The sequence below is a fragment of the Mirounga angustirostris genome, unplaced genomic scaffold (assembly GCF_029215605.1).
Source record: "Mirounga angustirostris isolate CCGP_5_RB_7025 unplaced genomic scaffold, mMirAng1.0.hap1 SCAF_3, whole genome shotgun sequence".
NCBI lineage: Eukaryota > Metazoa > Chordata > Mammalia > Carnivora > Phocidae > Mirounga > Mirounga angustirostris.
In genome coordinates, this window is record NW_026991711.1 from 186513554 (window position 1) to 186535365 (window position 21812).

At 39.8% G+C, this 21812-nt stretch overlaps 1 protein-coding gene across 6 annotated transcripts in view; it reads left to right on the top strand.

Annotated features, from left to right (window-relative positions):
• Positions 1–21812, top strand: part of LOC123838755 (nuclear body protein SP140) — a 63103-nt gene that overhangs the window by 27928 nt on the left and 13363 nt on the right. For 5 of the 6 annotated variants that reach the window (XR_010410335.1, XM_045867771.3, XM_064587219.1 and 2 more), the window contains 8 exons: positions 1524–1604; positions 2732–2815; positions 3207–3290; positions 6045–6131; positions 6350–6466; positions 7314–7367; positions 18112–18177; positions 19634–19714. Coding sequence is in view for 5 of the 6 variants with exons in the window: in XM_045867771.3 (XP_045723727.1) it covers positions 1524–1604; positions 2732–2815; positions 3207–3290; positions 6045–6131; positions 6350–6466; positions 7314–7367; positions 18112–18177; positions 19634–19714 (654 nt within the window). In the remaining variant the exon portion in view is untranslated. The remainder of the gene's footprint in view (positions 1–1523; positions 1605–2731; positions 2816–3206; positions 3291–6044; positions 6132–6349; positions 6467–7313; positions 7368–18111; positions 18178–19633; positions 19715–21812) is intronic. The other variant, XM_064587218.1, reaches the window with a different exon arrangement.

The following is a 21812-nucleotide window of genomic DNA, read 5'->3' on the forward strand; positions in this document are numbered from 1 at the left end:
GGAAAGAACTTCTGTCAGTTTGAGAGGAAGCATCTGTGAGAATGAGGAAAATAGATAAAATAAGGGAAATTTTAAGGCATTCAGAGGAAAGACTCAGAGAAACAGAGATAGAAAAGGAGAAAGTGAGAGACAACCTGGAAAGGGTATAAGCTCACGAAGAAATGAGATATGGAGATGAAAATTAGAGAGATTATGTAATAATTTGGCAAATAAATATCAAAATAATAATAATGTGGAAGTAAGCACAAAGGAAACTATGTAGAGAAAGAGTTATATCAAAATAATTTAAAAATCAATAAGGAGTGGAAACAGGGGAAGGAAGAAGTTGGGATCTTGTAAAGCTAAAGTGCGAGTCTAGACAGGAGCATCTTCCGGCAAAAAGTGTCTATCTCAGTAGTGAGTTTTTATATTTAATCTCCCTAGGTAGAGAGTGGTACATGGAACATACTCAGAGACTAATAACCCTCTCCCTGGCAGTCTCAGTTCTCCGGTAACAGAATGAGTCTCAAGTGCCTGCCTGCTAGGGACACCTGTCTCCCAAGATCATCCCTCTGTGTACCTGAAGGCATTTATCACAGGATCCTCTCCATTTAGATGACTTTCAGGAACTGACACTTCCAAAGTTGAAACTAACAGCTTCTTCTGTGAAACTAGAAATTCCTTCTCCAGAGTTTGCTCCCTCATTAAAGAGAACATGAATGTACCATTTCCTCTTGTTTCCATTCTACCCATTTTCTCCACTTTAGCATGATTGTTATTTGCAAGATATCAATCAGATCATATTATTTTCCCACATAAACCTGTGATTTTTGTTGCCTTAGGATTAAATCAGTTGTCCTTCCTGTGGTCTTCTGTGTCTCCCATTCACCATGGGGTACCAGTCTATTGCTTCTGCCTCATCTCTCATGAGAGTGTAAATATTTTCAGTGATTGCACTGCTCTGATCTTTCTTTTATATGTGGGCCTTAGAACAATTTTCCCTGTGTTTGGTGGTGTTGCTTTGACCTAGTCTGCTCCTTATCCCATCTTCTGATCAGGTTCTACAGTACTATTTTAGGGATACCTCTCCTAACATAGAAGAAAGGGAGCAAGAAAAAACTGAGTGAGATAGGGAAAGGCAATAAAGACACTAAAGAGTGTCAGAGGTGCAAGAGAGAAAGAGAAGAAAAGGAGACAGAAACACATCCAAACAAAGAGAAGCACCTAGGGACACTGGCAGCAAGAGATAAGGGCAGAGACAGAAGTAATGAGCAGGGGCAATGAGAAAGGGGAAGAAGTAGAGAGAGAATTAGGTGTACATGAGGGGAGGAAGATGGTGGATGGTCCTCAGGCTCTGGTGATGGCAACAGGAGTGAGTCAGCCTGCAGGCCAGGTGAGCCCAGAGATTGACCAGATGGTTTGGGACAGGGACAGTCCCACCTAGCAGATACCTGAGTGTCCCATGTCCTCACTATGAGTTTTCCCACCATGATCTCCCCTGATTGTGTACTGAGATGACTGGGGCATTTCATTCCTTTCTGCAGAGCACAGCAATGCCTCCTGGGAGACCAGTGATGAAGAAGAGCCTCAGGAAGCCTTGAGCTCCCCACCAACATGTGGGCAAGGTAAGGAAGGGATTGCCAGCCCTGGGCTGCAGGATATCAGGCAGCTGAATTCAGAGCTGAACGGCATGGCCCTTATTGTTAGAACAGATGTATTCCCTCTTCATGTTGTGGTAGATAAATACTGGCAAAGACAGTGTCTTTTCTCTTTCACATTCTTTATGTCTATTTATAGGAAGGACTCAGTATTGTGATTTTAACCTCTGCCTACTTCTTATTTTCTATAAAGAAAAGTTAAGTATGTATCTAGTGCTTAATATTATTATTATATTGTCATAACCTTGGGTGGACTTCAAACAAAACATGGTTCTGTGATCTATTTGTCAGAAGGAAAGATCAAGGGTTTTGAGCCCAAATTATAGTTTTTGTCACATTTTTGTCATCAGGTTATTGGATTATTTTGTGCTTTTTTTCTTTTCAAAGTACTTTGGTAAGTGAAATTTCCTCATAAATCTTTAGGACTTAGCTAGGGAAACTGCTGTTATTCCTCCTTAAAGAAAGACATAGAAGCACAGATGAAGGATGCTTGTTTTTCCCTAAGATCAAGTAGGAGGAAGAGCAGAGACCCATGCCCTGAGCATCTCATTGCAGATAGTGGCTGTGTGAGGCTAACAGGGGTCAACGTGGTCACATGTAAGAAGAGTCCAAGGGGAGATCCATGGCTCCCAGAGGGAGCAGAACAGGGCCTAAAGCAGAGAAACTTCCACTTAGCAGATAAAGAAGGCCAGTAGGAAGGGGAAGAAATCAAGAGAGACAGTGACAGAAGGAATGGACCCTGTTTTAGGGATTGGAGAGACCTGGAAGAACAGAGCTAGGAGGAATAAGCAGGAAAGAAAAGATTAATATCACCATTGAGGGAAAAAAATAGAAAAGTAAAGAGATGGGAGAAGTCAGGGGAGTGGAGCCCACAAAATCAAGGATGCACAAATATTCTCCTAGTGCAGATGAGGAAATGTCTGGAGACAGATCTATGGGAAGGAAATGGAGAAGCAGAGAGTAGGAGAGTCAGGGGAAGGAGGGCTTGGTTGGATCTCAGGTGGGGTCCTTGGACCAGATGTCTCTTTTCACAAAGGGCAGCTCACCTGTGCTCTGAACATCCTGGCTCAGCTCATTTCCTTATTTCCCTTCAGGGTCCTGTGATCCTGAAGCTCCCCAAATGATCACTGAAGAAGAACCAGAGGAGGTGCTCAGGCAACTGCTATGTGATGGGGAAGGTAAGTATAATTTCAGTTCCCATTTCACTAACCAAATCTTTTTTTTATGTCTACAAGGAGGAAAATTTCCCCTCTCTTCTCCCCTTCTCCACTGCTCCCCTTCACTTATACATACAGAAGAAATGTGTGAAGCCAAGTGAAAAGGATCAAAAAGAGAGAGAATTAGTGTATGGGAAGGGAGGGAGGTAGGTGGACCAGTCTCAGCCTCTGGTGATAGTGACACGAGCCATGTTAACTCCCAGGTCATGTGAACTCTAAGGCAGGAGGGTCTGAGGGCAGGGACATTCCCACCTGGAAGATACCTGAGCTACCTTGGTTATTAGGGTGGGTTTCCTGCTATGGTTTCTATTGGTCATATGCTGGATCCACTAAGGGATTTTATTCTGTTCAGCAGAAGGTAGCAGTGCCTGTTTAGAAATGTGTGATGAAGAAGAACCCCAGGAAGACTTGAGCTTGCCACCAGAAAGTGGATCAGGTAAGGGAGGACAAGTGGCAGGATTTCCTTCTTTTTTTGAATGGATGAATAGTATTCCATTTTGTGTGTATATATATCTGTCTACCACATTTTCTTTATCCATTCATCTGTTGATGGACACTTAGGTTGTTTCCATGTCTTAGCCATTGTAAACAATGCTGAAATGAACATGGGGGCACAGATATCTCCTTGACATACTTATTTTGTTTCCATTGGATATATACCCAGAAGTGGAATGGCTGGATGATATGACGGTTCTAATTTTTAGTTTTTTTGAGGAACCCTCATACTCTTCTTCATAATGGCTATACCACATTACAATCCTACCAACAGTGCACCAAGGTTTCCTTTTTTCCACATCCTCACCGGCACTGGTTATCTCTCATGTTGATAGCCTCTTTTTCTTAACATCAACTCTGCCTAAAAATGGAGGTAATATCTCATGATATTTGCAGTCCCTGGGGTCAGGGAAGGAAATCTTGAGTGGACATTGAGAATTCTGCCTACTACAATGAGACTTAAGTATATTTCTAGAAAATAACAGTCCAGACAAGCCATTGACTTTCCCAAGTAAATAATATAAGCTATTCTTATCAAATGGGACATTAAACAAAGCTGAGCATAAATATATTAAAGAAAAGAATCTGGCTTTAGAAAAGAGTTATAGTAATTGGGTTAGGCACTACAGAGAAGTGAGATATACCTACTTTGTTGATTGCCTGCAGATCTTGAATCATGCATAGTGTAGACATACTAATGTTCAGATCAGTTATAAATTGATTATGTGTAGGAGAATTTTCCAAGAATTCTAAAGTTATTCTTCCTTTAGTACATTTAATCTGGTAGGTTTTTTTTTTTTAATTTTATTTATTTATTGGAGAGAAAGAGAGAGCACAGGAGCAGGGGTCAAGGGCAGAGGGAGAGGGAGATGCAGACTCACCGCTGAGCAGGGAGCATGACGTGGGGCTTGATCCCAGGACCCAGAGATCATGACCTGAACAAAAGGCAGATGCTTAACCGACTTAGCCACCCAGGGACCCCTTAATCTGGTAGTTTCATTTACAGAATAAGTCCTTCCTATTAATTTTATAGGGACTTTTTAAAAGAAAAGAAACTGTTAGATGATGGTCTGAAAGTAGCAGTTACTGGTTGGGACATGGGAACTTTTGGTCATCTTTCTCTCTTTCAGAAATACTATCAAAAGCACTGTTTACTTTTGACATGTCCAGAGTTCCCCTTTGAAACCCAAAGTTACCTTTGATGAAATTTTGCCATTTATTAAAATAAGTGCAAGAATGATTCTGGGAGTACAAAGAGGAAGTGGAGTTCTGTCAGTGGGAGATTGTAGCTTTGGCCAAGACACAACCATGACAAATAGCAATGAGGACACCACATGCAGTCCTTGGTGTGAATGGTGTCCTGCAGGTGAATAGAGTAATGGGTTCATCCACCGAGCAGAGACTACAATGGGAACATATGATTGATTACATGATAGTAGTTGACCTCAGATTATATGCTAAACAAAATGATTTTGTTTCACAAATTGACAAGAGGTTTTGGTGAGGGATTCAAGACCAAGGGTGACCAAATATCTTTGCACAAGTTAGCTACTAGTTAATGGACCCACATCCATTAATTAGTTTTGGATAGGGGACTTATCAGGGTTATGCCTCCATTTAACCATTTAACCCTCCAGGGTTATTTGCTTTGGATCACTTTCTTCTAACATTCAAGAAGCACAAGAAATCAGGAGCAATCAAACACATAAGACAAAACTTTTGAAAAATAGACAAAAGTACGAGTAAATGAAAGTGTAGAAGAATAAAAAATATTACAGAATATTTGTTAAATGCTGCACCTCCAAACCAAAATGTCTAACTACTTTGTGTCTAATTGCATATACATCTTTAAGTAATAAGATTAATTCAGAAATAAGAACTCAGTGAAACAAGTCAGAGTTCAAGTCATTTTTGAGATGGATTGATCAGGAAGACAATCTGAGTTGGGCAAAAGAGGCAGTGGATTTATACCTATTGGCCCAAGGATCCCACAAGACATTGCTAAACAAGAGTCTTCAAGATGGGTTGGTGGGAAATCCATTTTTGGAGGGATAGACCATCATGCCATCTCTGAAGCTAAAGGAAGGATTTATTGTGTGCTAAGCAAGGTGCATTGTGGAAGGAGGTATGGTATTTACAGGACATAGTTCTTTTAAAAAGGAAATTGCTTTTAGGTAGAGTTTTAGGAAGCTTGTAGTTCAGGAACTGCAGACTTTCAGACCTGGGGACTGTTTATAACTAGGTTATCATTTAGTAATAGACATAGGCTTTCTGGAGTGTGGCTGATTGGCTGATTTTCAGAAGTGTAAGGCTGTCACTGATTGGCTGGCTTTAAATGTGGTTAGTGATGTAAGTAGTGATGGGCCAATTGGGATGAGTTTAAAAACCGTTCTGGTAATTACTTTTTACAATTTTCAAAGAACGGTTGGTTTTCCCTGGAAGGATAAGATCTTTTTACTTTATTCTTAGGGCTACAGGTAGAAAAGTAGGAGTAAAGAAAGCAGAATGAGGTACAAAAGATGGGGAAAGCATGGCTTTGGCAGCTCTAGGTTGTGATTATTAGAGCAGGTGTAGTCTTCTCCCAGAAGGCAGTTCATTTTAGCTCAGAATATCAGGGTGCAGCATAAGAGCACCAGAAATTCTTCCCTCATCACTCTAGGTATCCATGGACTGTAATTTTCTTGCTTCTCTTTAGTATCTGGCAAACCAGAAACTCTCCAAATGAATAGAGAGGAAGAATCAGAAGAGCTTATTTCCAGCCTACTAACCTATGATGGACAAGGTAATTATGACTTAAAGAATAATAAAAAACAGAAACAGAGGCTGATAAAGAGAAACAGACAAGGGAGGAAAAAGGGAGACTTAAAGGAAACGCCAGAGATGGGGAGGGTCAATGGAAGATTTCAGAGGAAGAAGCAGAGAAGGGGAGATCAAGAAGGGTACAGAAAGGGGGATCCCTGGGGTAAACGAAAGTCTTCATACATCACAATTTTGGCCCAGGCACTGAGCTACCAGCATATGGAAATAAGAAGTGTTCCTGTGTTATGTGCTCCTCAAAAGATGTGCCAGAAGGTCCAGAAGCAAGTACTGCAAGTAGCCAAGCACGTGACACGATGGGTAAGGCTACTGGAGGGTCAAGGGGTGGGGGTGACTCTAGCGGCAGGGTGGTGGCAGGTGATCTGGTCCATCCCAGTATCCTGTTCCCTGCTTTGCTTGACCTGACCCTTTTGGGAATAGTAGCGAGGCAAGAGATCATTATAAAGTTGCGTTTAACAGGATGGGCCCTGCTGATTATACATGAGTGATGTAGTAGAAATACGCTCTTAAAGATGGCAGTATCTTGTTTACTACATTAGTCTACTAATAAAGATGGCAGTATCGTGTTTACTACATTAGTCTACTAATAATAAAGTCTTGTATTTATACAGTGATTTCCATCCCTGTCACACCCAATCTTCTGTGGAGCCCGAGAAAGCCAAGCATACTTCTGCTAGTAGATAACAGTGTCATTTTGTCACAACCTTAGAAAAATCTCAAAAGACAACTAGTGATGCCACTTACTTGTCAGGAGGAAAGACTATTCTTAACCTAGCACATATTTTTGATGGATGCCCTCTAGCATGTCGCTGGTTTATCTAATGATTTCCTGTAAATGTTTGCCTGTAAGATTTTATTTAATCCTCACAAAAAATCTTAAGACCTAGACAAATATCCCTGAGTAAACTGAAGTACACAGGTATTTCAGTGTTTTTCCAAGTACTGTTGAGAAACAAAGGAAGACCCAGAGCCCATCCTGGATTCCTACTTCTCAATTCAGTATGTTTTTAGTCCCTTTAGAAAGAAGAGAGAAATGATAACCCAAACAGCTTTACAAATTCAAGTCTTCTGCAGTATGAATAATCCTAAAATTTGTAACTTTTATTTATTAATTTCTGTTTCTTCACCCTCACCTGTTATTCTCCAGATACTGTGGATCTTGGAAACAACTCTTCTTCAGGAAAACTCAAGAGGAAGAGAAGTAAGAGTGCCTAAGATTTTGCTTGCTTTCGATGTTAAAAATGAGGTTTTCAATGCTAGAGTTGCATTATTACTATTTACAATAGTAAGTGATAATAATATGATGTCCGCCCAAAGATGTCCATATCTTAATCTCTGGAATTTGTATTATCTATTATCTTACATAGCAAAAGAGATTTTACAGATGTAATTAAGGTAGGGACCTTGGAAGAGGATATTATTCTGGATTATCTGGGCTCAATAAAGAATTGTGGGCAGCATTCAGAAGTTGGAGAAAGTAAAGAAATGGATTATCCCCTATAGCCTCCAGTAAGGAACAAAGCCCTGTAGACACCTTGATTTTAGCCCTATGAGACTCAATATAATGGAATAGCTGTTCTTGTCTGTGGAGAGAGGGGGATGGCCATGGACAATAGTCACAGAGAGATACCATATTGCTGACTGGAGGAGGAGGAAGATGGAGGAAAGGAACCAGGAATATGGATGACCTCTGGAAACTGGGAAAGTCAAGGAAATGTATTCTACTGTACAGCCTCAAGGAAGGAATGAAGGCCTACTGACCCTTGTCAGACTTCTAATCAACATAACTGTGAGATAATAAATTTATGTTGTTTTAAGCCACTAAATTTGTAGTCATTTGTTATGGCAGCAATAGAAGAGTAATCCAGACTTTGGTTATTGGAGGCGTTGTGCCGCTGTAGCGCATTCCTAAAAATGTGGAAATGGCTTTGGAATTGGACAGTGGGCAGAGGGTAGTATTTTAAGTGGAATGATAGAAAATGTCTAGATTGCCTTGAGCAGTTTGTTAGAAATATGGGGCTGAAGACTCTGCTAGAGAAAGCTTGGACGTGCAGAACATGGTAGAGAAAGCCTGTTTTGTCTTAGAGGACATGCAAATCATCATGAAGACTTGGTAGAAATATGGAAGTTCAAGGTGTCACTGGTGAAGGCTCTGAAGGAAACAAGGAACGTGTTTTTGGAAACTAGAGAAAAGGAGATCCTTAGCATATAGTGTCAGAAAGCTTAGCAAAATTCTGTCCTGCTGATAATGTGGAAGGTCGAACTTTCTGGATAAATAGCTAAGGAGATTTCTAAGCAAAGTGATAAAGGTGCAACTGGTTTCATTTTGCTGCTCATAGTAAAATGTAAGGGGAAAGAGGTAAATTGAAGGAAGAACTGCTTAGCAAAAGGAATCTGGACTTGATGATTTGAAAAATTCTCAGCCTTTCCAAGCTGCAAAAGGTGCTAAAATTTGGAGCTTCACTGTTGGGAAAAGTGTGGTCTATAGTGATAACCAAGAGTATGGCCCTCCAACTTTCTGCTAATGCGCCAGAAGTAGTGAACGGTCAGAGTATTCAGTCACAAGGAAAAGGTTCTTTGAAGGGATTAAGTATGTGACTCACAGATCCCCTCGGCCATGTCAGCAAAAGTGAAAAATAGATACATGATTGTATAGGAAAGATCTGTGGAGGAGTCTGTCTAATGGAGGAGATCCCCATGACATACACGAGAGTGCTATGATCCCTAAGGATCTTCTATCAACAGAAACAGGGACGTCCATGTCCTGATTTCTGGAACCTGGAACCCATTACTTCACATGGCAAGAGACTTTGAGGGTGTGATTAAGCTAAGAATCTTGAGATGGAGAGATTGTCCTGGATAATGTGGGTGGCCCCAATTAAGTCACATGGGTCCTTAAAATCAGAAACCCTTTCCTGCTGTGGAGAAAGGGATATGTGATGATGGGATAATGATCAGAGCAATGCAGTGTAGCTGGTTTGAAGATGAAGGCAGGGGGCAGTGGGCCAAGAATTGTGGGCAGCATTCAGAAGCTGGAGAAAGTAAAGAAATGGATTATCCCCTATAGCCTCCAGTAAGGAACAAAGCCCTGTAGACACCTTGATTTTAGCCCTATGAGACTTGTCTCAGATTTCTGACCTTCAGAACTATAAGATAATAAATTTGCTTTGTTTTAAGCCACAAAGTTTATGGCAATTTATTACACCAGCAATAGAGAACTAACACTTTTCATAAGACCAAAAAAATTAAAAAAGGAATATTTCACCTTTATATGGTTAGATTATATCTTTTAAAATAGTAATTGACATATTTTTCAAAATGCTCCCATCTTTATTTTGTTTATTTATTTTTACATATATGATCTTTGTTGGGACGCCTGGGTGGTGCAATCGGTTGAGCATTGGACTCTTGGTATTGGCTGGGGTAGTAATCTTGGGGTTGTGGGATCAAGCTCTAGGTCGGGCTCCACGCTTAGCTCAGGGTCTGCTTGGGTTTCTCTCTCCCCTCTCCCTCTGCCCCTCCCCTAACGTGCATGTGCAAGTGTGCTCGTACTCTCTTTCTCAAATAATAAATTAATCTTTAAATATTAAAAAAATATATGATCGGGGTGCCTGGGTGGCTCAGATGGTTAAGCATCTGCCTTTGGCTCAGGTCATGATCTCAGGGTCCTGGGATCGAGCCCTGCATTGGACTCCCTGCACGGCAGGGCGCCTGCTTCTCCCTCTCCCTCTGCTCCCTGCTTGCGCTCTCTCGCTCTCTCTGTCAAATAAATAAATAAAATCTTTAAAATATATATATATATGATCTTTGTAAACTTTAATGTATATCTTTACAGATTTTTTCTATGCATGTATTTTTTATTTTTTTATTATTATGTTATGTTAATCACCATACATTACATCATTATGCATATATTAACACATTTAGAATTTTATCATAAATCTAAATAAATCTATTCATACTGTCAATTTTCTTTAAGTCAGTATTTCATGCACAAGACACTACAAACATTTAACATTTTACCTGTAAAAATTTTTATTTCATTCCTGTTTTAATTGGCATTGCTTTCATTTTTGTTGTGGTTGAGCATTTTTCAGTTATTATTGGTCATTTTTTTTTCTCCTAAAAATGCCTGGTACATGTACCTTGCTAGTGATACAATCCTGCTGGCCTTTTCTTTTTTTTTTTTTTTAACCATGCTGAACAAGCATAGGACTATATATATATATATTACATTTTGTCGATCTATGTTATTATTTAGTTTCGTTTGATGCTATTCTTTTTGGTTTGTATTATCTTTTGTTCTAAGGAAGTTGGAAAATTTTATGTAGTAAACCCTGTCAGTCTTTTTCTTTATGTTTTCCAGGTTATACTTAAAACTTACAAAGATATTTCCCACCTCAAAATTTTAAAAATATTTATATCTGCTTCCAGAATACCTGAAGTACTTAATGCTTTTTAATGTTTAAATCTATAATAATTCACCTTTTTGTGTTTGATGTGAGACAATAATTTCAAGAAATAACCCCAATGCTTTTTTCTTCATGACTTAAAATGCCCTTTTTATGTGCCTTTCCTTGTATTTGTGGATCTGTGGGTGCACTCTACTCTGAAACATTCATCTGTTTATTTCTAATGCATAGCAAATTGGTTTAATTACAAAGCTCTCAAGTATATTTTGCTATTCCTACTCATTATATTTTCTTTTGCAAGGAAAAAGTAAAAAGTGCAGGGAGGAGCATCAGAAAAGAGATGTCAAAAGTTCAGTAATCCTGGCTTGCTCAGTGTGGATGAGTCTTAAAATCAGTCAAGATTTCCCCCCAATCCCTCCCCAATTCTGTTGGGACCCTGATTGAAAATACATTGAACTTGCAGATTAATTTGAGTAGAATTGAAGGAGAATGAATCACACATTTATTCAGATCATGTTCTATGTTCTTCAAAGTTTTAGTTTTCTTTCTGTAGATCTTGCACATTTTTACTTTTCTTATCAGCTTTATTGAGATATAATTTCATACAATAGCAGTCATCACTGTTAAGGGATGGTTAGATAAGTTTTAACCCAAATGTGTTCTGTCATGTAATGCCACCACGATCATCACATGTATCATTTCCATCATCCAGTGGACCTGTGTCCCTTTTCCCACCCTCTGGCTCTTGACAACAGCTGATCTGTTTTTATCACTTTAGTTTTATCTTTTCTGGAATTTCATATAAATGAATTCATACAGTATACAGACAGTATACAGTTTTTCAATATGTGGCTCTTCCATTTAGCATGAAGCTTTTGAGACACATCCATGCTGGTATGTGTATCATTAGTTACTCCATCTTTACCTCTGAGAAGTATTTCATTATATGAATACTCCACAGATCTACTCGCCTGTTGATAGATGTTGAGTTGTTTCCAGTTTTTGGCTATTGCAAATAAAGCTTCTAGGAACATGTGCATACAAATCTTTAGGTGGACATATGATTTAATTTTTCTTAGGTAAATACATAGGAGTGATACTACTGGGTCATATGAACATAAGTACATGTTCAACATTTTAAGGATCTGCTGAAGTATTTTTTATGTTGTTGTACCTTTTTATATTCCCATCAGCAATGTATGAAAGTTCCCATTGCTCCATTTATTTACCAACACTTGGTATTGCTAATCTTAATTTTAGCTATCCTCATAGGTGTGTAATGGTAATTCATAGTTTTAATTTGCATTTTCTTAATGAGTAATGGTGCTGAACATCTTTTTATGTATTTGGTTGCCACACATAGATCTCATTTAGTGAAGTGTCTATTCAAATCTTTTACCCATATTTATCTGGGTTGTTTATTTTCTAGTTGTAAAGTTATTAATATATTCTGGATACAAGTCCTTTGTTATATACCATACAATCTGTAGCTTCTCTGTTCATTTTCTTAGCAGCGTCAAAGAGCAAAATTTATTTTGAAGTCTAACAGTATTTTTTATAATCTGTGACTTTTTAGTTCTATTTAAGAAATCTTTGCTCAAGATACCATATTTTCTTCAAGAACTTTGATGGTTTTTAGCTCTTACATTTAGATCTGTGATCCAGTTTGAGTTAATTTTTGCATATGGTATGAGGTAAGGATTCTTTTTTTCTTTCTTTCTTTCTTTCTTTCTTTCTTTCTTTCTTTCTTTCTTTCTTTCTTTCTTTCTTCCTTTCTCTCTTTTTCTTTCTTTCTTCCTTCCTCCCTTTCTTCCTTCCTTCCTTCCTCCCTTTCTTCCTTCCTTCCTTCCTCCCTTTCTTCCTTTCTTCCTTTCTTTCTTTCTTTCTTTCTTTCTTTCTTTCTTTCTTTCTTTCTTTCTTTCTTTCTTTCTTTCTTTCTTTCTTTCTTTCTTTCTTTCTTTCTTTCTTTCGGCATTCAGATATCCAGTGGTTCCAGACCATTTTTGCATTGAATTAATGAGTTAATTACCTTAACATCCTTGTTTTAAGTCAGTTGCCCCTACGTGTTTAGGTGTATTTTTGGACTTTCTTTTCTACTTAACTGTATGTCTTATCTTTATGCCAATACTATACCATCTCAATTACAATAGCTTTATAATAAGTGCTGAAATCTGGTAGTTTAAGACCTCTCATTTTGTTTTTCCTTTTCAAATTTGTTTGGACTACTTTAAGCCCTTCACTTTGGAGCTTCTTCTGTCTTTCAATTCAGTCATTGTCAAGAGCATGTCATTGTGTGGGGGTACCTGCGTGGCTCAGTCAGTTAAGCGTCTGCCTGCGGCTCAGGTCATGATCTCAGAGTACTGGGATCGAACACTAACCCCATATCGGGCTCCCTGCTTAGCGGGGAGTCTGCTTGTCCTCTCCCTCTGCCCCTCCCCCAACTCTCCCTCTCTCTCTCTCTCAAATAAATAAATAAATAAATAAATAAATAAATCTTTAAAAATAAAAAAAAAGATCATGCCATTGTCCAAAGTGCTTCCTGAGCTCCAGCTGTGTGTCAATGTGTTAGGCCAACAGAGGGAAAAAGGGTGAAGAGCAAAAAACACCTTCCTCCAGAGGTCTCTTCTGTGAGAAGCTTTCCTAGAGTTCCCCTCCTCCCACAACAATATCCTGCTCTTACCTTACTGATCAGATCTTAAGCTGGTAGCCATGAGAGCTTGAAAAGGAGGTTATGAATTAGGGTGTTTTATACAGACACATTGACGTCTTCAGTAGTGCAGGTATTCTATTAGTTAAATAGGAATGGAAGATGCATATCTGGAACACAGTCTGAACAACTGACCTCATCAGTTCTTTAAAATTTGGTGAAAGTTCCTTTGCACACTAATGTATAGTCAATATTTGTAAATGTTCTATGCCACTTTAAAATAGTGTACGTTGGGCTCTAGCTTCTCCCCATACACATCTTTATCAAGCACAACTTTGTTATCTAAATCTTCTAAATTAAACTCTTCTGGGTTTGCACAGAGATGTGTTCAGTTCTCCCACGTGATTGTGTATTTGCCAATTCTTCCTTATTCTGTGTTTTACTTTAAATACCTTTGGTGTTTTAGCCTTGAGGTTCCCCTTCTTTTTTTTTTTTTTAATTTTTTTATTATGGTCAGTTAGCCTTCTTAACCTTGCCACTAGCATTAGCCTTCTTGGCTTCCTGTTTCTTCTCCTTTGTTTCCAGCATCTCCACTTTATCACCTGCCATCTTGCAAGATGGGAAAGAGCTCTTTTTTTGGTTCAGCTGATTTAATTCTTTTTTTTTTTTTTTTAGATTTTATTTATTTATTTGAGAGAGAGAGTGAGAGAGAGCATGAGAGGGGAGAGGGTCAGAGGGAGAAGCAACTCGCCGCCAAGCAGGGAGCCCAATGCGGGACTTGATCCCAGGACTCCAGGACCACGACCTGAGCCGAAGGTCGTCGCCCAACCAACTGAGCCACCCAGGCAACCCAGCCAATTTAATCCTTTTGGTTCTTTTAGTGAGTGGTCTCTAAGTGGCAGGCTCTCCAAGTGTTATATTTGCAAATTTGCCTTGATAGAATTTTTTTGCAAGATTAGAAATTCTAAGTTGACATTTACTCCTCCTCAGTACCGTAATGTGATTACAGTACTGTCTTCTCAAATTATTGTGTGGTGGATGAAAATTCTTCTTTTATTGTGTCATTTCTTGGTAAATAATCTTTCTTTTCTTTCCAAAGCTCTTTTTGCCATGATTGAATCGTGGAAAGTTTAGGTACAGAAAACTTGGGAGAATTTTTTTTTTTTAAGATTTTATTTATTTATTTGAGAGAGAGAATGAGATAGAGAGAGCATGAGAGGGGGGAGGGTCAGAGGGAGAAGCAGACTCCCTGCTGAGCAGGGAGCCCGATGCGGGACTCGATCCCGGGACTCCAGGATCATGACCTGAGCCGAAGGCAGTCGCTTAACCAACTGAGCCACCCAGGCGCCCAAACTTGGGAGAATTTTATGTAAACACCAAGATACTTTCATGTAGATTCATAATTAACATTATACCATTCTTACTTTATCGTGTTTCCAACCATATATCCATTTGTCTGTTCATCCACTTCACTAACCCATCTTCAAGTATGAAACATCTCAAAGTTGCAGACATCAGTACACTTCCCCCCAAATACTTCAACCTGCATATCATTAACTAGAATTCATTATTTGTTTTCAGTTCTTTTCTTTTTCTCTTGAGATAACCTTTATAATAAAATGCACAAATACCAAGTGTATCATCTGATGACTTCTGATAAATGCATTCCCCTGTATAATCCAAATCCTTATCAAGATACAGAACATGACCATCCCCCTGCAAAGAACCTTTATGCCCTTTGGTATATCCTTACCTGTCACTCATAAGACAGAACCACTTTTCTGTGTTTTCTTGGCAAGTTAGTTTGGCTTGTTTTAAAAATTTAAATAAGTGAGGTTTTTGAGCATGTTCTCATTTGGTGTGAGGTTTCTTGAACTCAGCATAATATTTTTCAGATTTATTCACATTATTGAATATATCAGCATTTTGTTTGTTTTCAATTGCAAAGTATCACACATTATATGAATATACCAAATTTTGCGTATATATTCTCCTATTGGCACACACTGCAAGTGTTTCCTGTTTTTTGCTAATATGAAAAAGCTGCAGTGAACATTCTTGTAGAAGTCTTTCTGTGGCCTCATGCCTTCAGATCCCTTGTATAAATACCTAGGAATGAAATGTCTGGGATATGGGAGAGGTGCATTAGTTCTTTTCCCCAAAAATCCATGTTGGGGGTGAGGTGGCACAAACAGGCTGTGCTCAAGCTGAGGAGTACCACACTTCAGAAACCTCAATCTTAGAAGGTTGCTGCTGGCAAACCTGCTCAAACCTTACCCCTGAGGGAGACATTATCTTGTTAGCTGGAACTTAAGCAAATCTCCTCTGGGGAGAGGAGGGAGATGTTTTCTATTTTATATAGGTCAGTAAACAAATCGCTCTCTGACCTAGAGGGTTACATTATCTCTGGCTTCCAAGGGTGCTTGTTATTCAAACAACCTTGCAAAGATAATTTGAGGCATGTGGAAATGCCAAGGAAAATTGCCTCCCAACAAATTCACCTCACGCAGCAGATTCTGGCAAATTTGTCCATGAAGACACCACTCCATCATCCATTTTGATTAGTTTGACCAGTGTGGACTAGGACCAAATCCATTCAATTTGTTACATGCAGTATTTAAAAAATTTCATAAAACATAAATGATTTAGGTCTCTAATGACCGCCCTAAGCTATAATTTACCATGTTTGCATAAGGAGGCAAGTGAATGCCTGGCTTTTACACAAGAAGTGCAATTCCAAGGGCACACATGGTGGCCCTGAAAGGGAAGCATTTACAATTGCTGAGGTCCCCTAATGGAACATACATCAAGCAGGGGAAGATGGATGGTGCCTCCAGCGTGGGCCCCTTAGAGCTCCCAGTTTCATTCACTGCACCTAGTCCTTGATTTGGGGGGCACTTCCTGAGGAGAGTCCATCCCAATCTGCCCTCTTTGTCCATGACACCGACCAAGTGGCATTTGCCTCCCCTGCGCCCCCCCCCCCCCCCCCAGGGATTGAGAGTCGGGGTAGGGATCATGTCTAGAGGAATCCTGCATGGGATGTGCAGACACTGGGGCCTATCCCTGTTTTTTCATGTCTGATGCAGAATGGTAGACTCACCATGTCTGTGGTAAGAGATATGTACCCGGGTGGTTTCTCTCTGGAGGTAGGATTCAGGGCAGTTCTGCAAGGCAGATATTATTAATGCTTTCCCTTCACCGTACCAACAAGGCTTTATGGGTTCCCTCCTCAGATGTCTGGATTTTTGCTCTTCCTTTACTGGCGCAAAATCTGTGTGTACTGTTTCAGTAGCTGTAACTTCATTTCCTTTCCAAATGATCTCCTATTCCCACTCAGACATTTTATCCAGAGGGTCAGATAAAAGTGGGGCAAAGGCATTTTCATAAAATGTAATCAGATCAGAAATAAATCTGAATCCCCTAGGCTCTCTGAAGGCTCTGACCTCCAGACTGGTAGGGGAAGCAATGAGGCATCATCTCCAAGAGCAGCAGAACAGAGTCCTGAATTTCCAGAACTTGTCTGTCTAACACAATTAATCCCCCACCACTTTTATCCTGATCATGATGCAAGAAGGAGCTGATCCTTTTCTGGGGACAGCTGCCTTCAGTGACGAAGGAGCCTTCCCGAGTTGGGTGGACAGGAGGAGATGAGGGACATAGAGTCAGACAATCAGTGCATTGGACATAGTTTTTTTTTTATAAAGGGCACGCCATTGTCAGACTATTAGTGGTTCAGTCATGCTCCTGACACATATGAGTTTCTAGGGCCACAGTGGTGTGGCCAGAGTCAGCTGGTCTGTTAGCTGAAGTGTGGATGGTGTTGAGGCACCACCCATAGCCCCCAGAGGGGCTCAAGGCCTGATCAGTGTCCTGGGAGCAGTCAGGGACAAAGTCCCTTGTGATGTGGCTCTCCCCACTGAGAGACAAACAGGTCTGTTTCTGGGAGGAGTCACGAGCCGGGCACATAGCCATAGCCCCTACATAGGGCTGGGAAGGGTCATGGAAAGCCGAGGTGTCAATGGGGCAAAATCCCGGAATTCTTGAACATAACCATTTTAGTCTGATGAGCAAGGCTTTTTATTTGTAGGCCCTTCCTGCCTTGTAAGTTCTGGAGTCTGAGTTGACCCACCTCCGAAGGGGATGGGAATCTCAAGTGGGAGTCATAAGGCCTCCCTCCATGGTTTGGGTGTTCACTCTTGGCAGTAAAAATCTAGTAGCTGGCTATTTTTATTTCACAACAGTGACAAGATAAGATCTCTATTTACCCAGTGCCTGTGGTCTTCTCACATTCCTATGTGTTCAGATCATGCACAACATATAACCTGCTGTGGTTTCAGTTAGGGTGGGGGGACAGTCCTGGACAGTCCAGGAACCCTGGGCACTAGATGGCACAGAAGTGGGAGGATTTGTGTCACAACTACAAGTACGGAGATTGTTTTAAGTCTCCTCATCAAAGCTGAGAGCGCCTCCTGACGTCCAGCATGGCATATTATCCATGATGCTATCCCGCAACGAGGAGTGTGCCTCCTCATGGCACATTTGAACGTACTGGAAGACACTTGAAGAGGACACATATTGACATATGCCCCCAACAATGGTCATTCAGGTTAAGACACCAAAATAAAACTCCTGTTCATTTTCCAATTTTAGTGGTTTTTTGTTTTTTTGTTTTTTTATTTTCAAAGCAAAGTCGTCTCCTGTAGTCTCCCAAGTCTGTGTGGAGTAAAGCACAACTCTGCAATCAGCCACACGCTGGGTGCAGTGGTATTTAAGAATTTTGTCCTGTTCTTGTGGCCTGAAAAAGTATTTGAAATCACTCATATATACGGCTTTGAGAATTATGTTTATAGCTCTGAATGATTAAGTTTATTCTCTTTTGTTTGAAGGAAAAAAGAAAGGCCATGCCTGGACAAGAATTAAAAGGAGATATCAGGGAAACATACATCAAAAAGGTAAGCACTTGAGTGTAAGGACCTGCTTACTGTCCCCCTGAAGCCCTGAGGGCTCCTGAGGGACCTGACCCCTTCCTAGCGGCTGCGTCACGAGGGCGTAAACTAAGACGCTGTAACAAAGAGGCCCGAAAACACAGTGGCTTGCGCAAAATGGCTTAGTTCTCAACACAGAATCACCCAGAGCTAAATGATCCAGGGAGACACTGCCATCCTCGATATACGGCTTTCTGCTGGGTCAAGAAATTTGTATTACTTTGGTAAGATGTTCCAGAGAAAGCCAAATGCAAAAAGCAGCCTGTATGTGTAGGTGGGTTTACACATGGTAAAAAACGAAAAACATATATTTGTACAAATGTATTTTTAGATATTTATAAATTCTTATTTGTATGTATTTATCTATCTATATATAGACACAGATATACATATATGGAAAAATCAATAGGTGTTCATCAATAAAAATACATGCAGTGATTTATATATGGTCATTGGAATATAGGTGATATTTATATTGTTATTTGTGTTTTTTAAGAGTATGTTTGTACATGAAAAATTATATTAAACATGTTCAAATTTTGCAATGAAAAGGTATTGTTTAAATAGTAAAATATACAGAGACAAGAGCCTAGGGGAGTATTTTTGAACAAGTTAATTATGGCTCTCTCTAGAATGGTGATATTTCATATAATTTTTATTTTCTAAATTTCCAGTAATATATATGTATTACTTCTAGTTGGACCTCTGAAATCTTGTTTATTTCAGTAATGGTTTACTTCTTTTTTTTTTTTTTTTAAGTAGCCTCCAGCCCCAGCATGGGCTTGAACTCATGACCCTGAGATTAAGACTTAAGCTGAGATCAAGAGTCGGATGTTTAACGAACCGAGCCACCCAGGCGTTCCTCAGTAGTGGTTTAAAAAACTCCTTCCTTCTAGACAATGAGAGCTAGACCTAATTTTCCATGTGATTGCCAATTTTGAAACAGATCCATATAATAAGATTTTAGAGTCCAATTAAAATTATTAATTTTCACCAATCTATATATCTTATGTTCTTGTGAATTTGCATGGCTACCCTGTTGGTGAATGTGTACAGTTTTGTTTGGAGAGAAAAAAAAGTGGTAGCATCCATTTTAAGAATGCTTATTTTCAAAATACCAAATATATGGATTTAATCATTATATCATTTTCATTTAGGTCTCTGTGTATGTAGATAAACTCTAAACCACTTTGTGCTTTCCAAAGTACAATGAAATCTTGTACATAATTTAAAATCTTCCCTTCTAAAAGTAGAGCATGCTCTAGACACCTGTTTGAGATCCCTTACCATTAACGTGCTTTCTTGGCTGAGTGAATAGGGAAAGAGGCTTCAGAATTGAATCTGGTGTTCACTCACTTGCTTTTGGTCTCTCATCTGAACTGCTGTTTTGTCCAACTCTGTATCTTCCCCTGCTTATCCCCAGACAGAAGCAATATCGCTGGTCAGTCAATCTCCAGGGGGAGAAAGAGGAAAATGCGTCTGCAAGAACGTGCCAAGATCAGGGGTAAGATAAAGTTTGTACCACTTTTACTTGGCCCCGTGGGTCAATACAAATTTTGCTAAGGTTTTGAGGAATATAGATCTTCCTCAGTTTTTTACTAGCCAAAGTTACCAGTCAATTTGAGAACTGTGAAATCTAGAAAGCAAACCCATTTGGAGTCAGGGTTATAAATTGTTTGCATTTATATCATAGTTTTTATCTGCCCAGGACCTAAAATTCTTTTCCTGAGTTTCATCTGCTTTTTTGTGGAAATTTCTTTACCTTGCATCATTGGTTTATTAAAATGGCCAGACTTGGGAAATTACAAGTAGAAAACAAGTTCATTTTTTCACTGCCCTTTCAAATCTACCTTCTGGATGAGTTTTTCCTGTCTTGGGCAAGCCTGATGGTTTTCCTCTTCCCTTGTCACAAGAGTATAAGTCTCTCTCCAGTAGTGAGAGTCCTTTCTGGACCAGTATGAAAACTTCAATATTTTCTCCATTTCAAAGCACCTCCCCTCCTTCAACCTAAGCAAGCCTCTGTCTGGGCCACCCTCAGTGGGGATGTGGCATGGTCAGATTCTTCTCACATTCTCTCTTGGTTCCACCCACACTCAAGAGCTGCCGGTTTGGGCCCCTCCAGGATTTGGGGGGGGGCGTGGATGAGAGAGGAGAGATAAGAATATGGAAGTATGTCCCTTGACAGATGTAGTTCTGAGACAACATTGGGAATGCAGGGTACACAATCGCTAGCTCTTTCCTCCATGAGATTCTTTCATCAACTCCCCAGTATGGCCTGGCACCACTGCTTGACTTCTTTGCAGAGAAATGTAGCCCTTCTTCTACTGCGTGGATGTGAGCGAAGAGCTAGAGCTGGCAAAACTTGTTCCACCGATGCTTCGTAGGGTCACACAGGTGGTTTGGCACCTTTCGTTGCCTTATGATGTGGATTGCTTGACAGGACATTCCCAGTTTTGCCATTGAAACTCCTGCATCTGGGATACCCCTTAGTCCTGGGTGGCCTGGGACAGTTGGTTACCCTCCTTGGCATTTAGTAAATTGTTCCCAACTATTGAGACTTTTACTAAAATTTTGGGAAAACAGGAAAGAATTTAAAATTCTGTCACACTTACCGTTAGAGATTAATACCAAGCCTGACAGTTTTTTAAAAATAAACTTGAATTATATTCTGACTGCCATGTTAGAGTTCATGGTGGGGGATTCAGTGTTACTAAATGGGTATTACAACCTGGGGACACAAAAATTAGTTAGATCCTGTCTTGCTTAGTCACTCTGTTTTCAAAGTAAAATACAATAGTGCTGTATTATGAATTAGCTGGTTTTAAGCTCCAGGTCTCCTTATACCAAAAATGCCACAGGCTAGAATGGACTTCAATGTATTTCCTTTTTCTCCCTAAAAGTATTAGGCCTAACAGGGTTGACATAGCCACAGTCCCAGGAAGGATATAACCAGAGAGAGAGACAGATAGAGACCAAAAGAGAACTCTCTATTTATTGGATTGTTCAAGGCTGTGATTAGAACTTTAGTGCCAAGCCTGACTGGGATACAGTAAGGCAAGAGTAAGATATCTGGATCTCTTCTCACGGGGCTGTGAGCATAGACCTTCAGAAGAGGAATTAGAGAGAGCACCAGAGAGAGTCCCTAACCACTTTGGCATCTTGAGTGGAGAAGAGGTGAGGAGGGCCCCTTAGAGGACCGTACCTGGGTGGATGACCTTCTATTGCCTGGTGACCCCACTTTCTGGAGGGAGAAAACAAGAAGGAGCAAAAAGATTAATCTGCCTTTTTGAGAACCATATTTCCACCTTTTTAGTAGTTCTCCTTAGCCCATTGCTGGTAATACCCAAGTCTTTTACTTTCTTATAGAAATTTATCAATCTTTGTAGACCCCCTCATTTGAGCTGCTTTTATCTTGGTTAAATTATAACAAAGTGATGACTTGCAAGTCTGTAATTTGTTTGATGTTGTGATAAAGTCTAATTATCAGTATTTGTCCATGGGGCCATTTTGGTCTTGAAGAGATGAAAACTCTCTCAGTAATTGTGTAAGATAAAGTCCAGAAAGTGGGACTATTTACCAAGCAATCGGTCCATTTTGGGTTT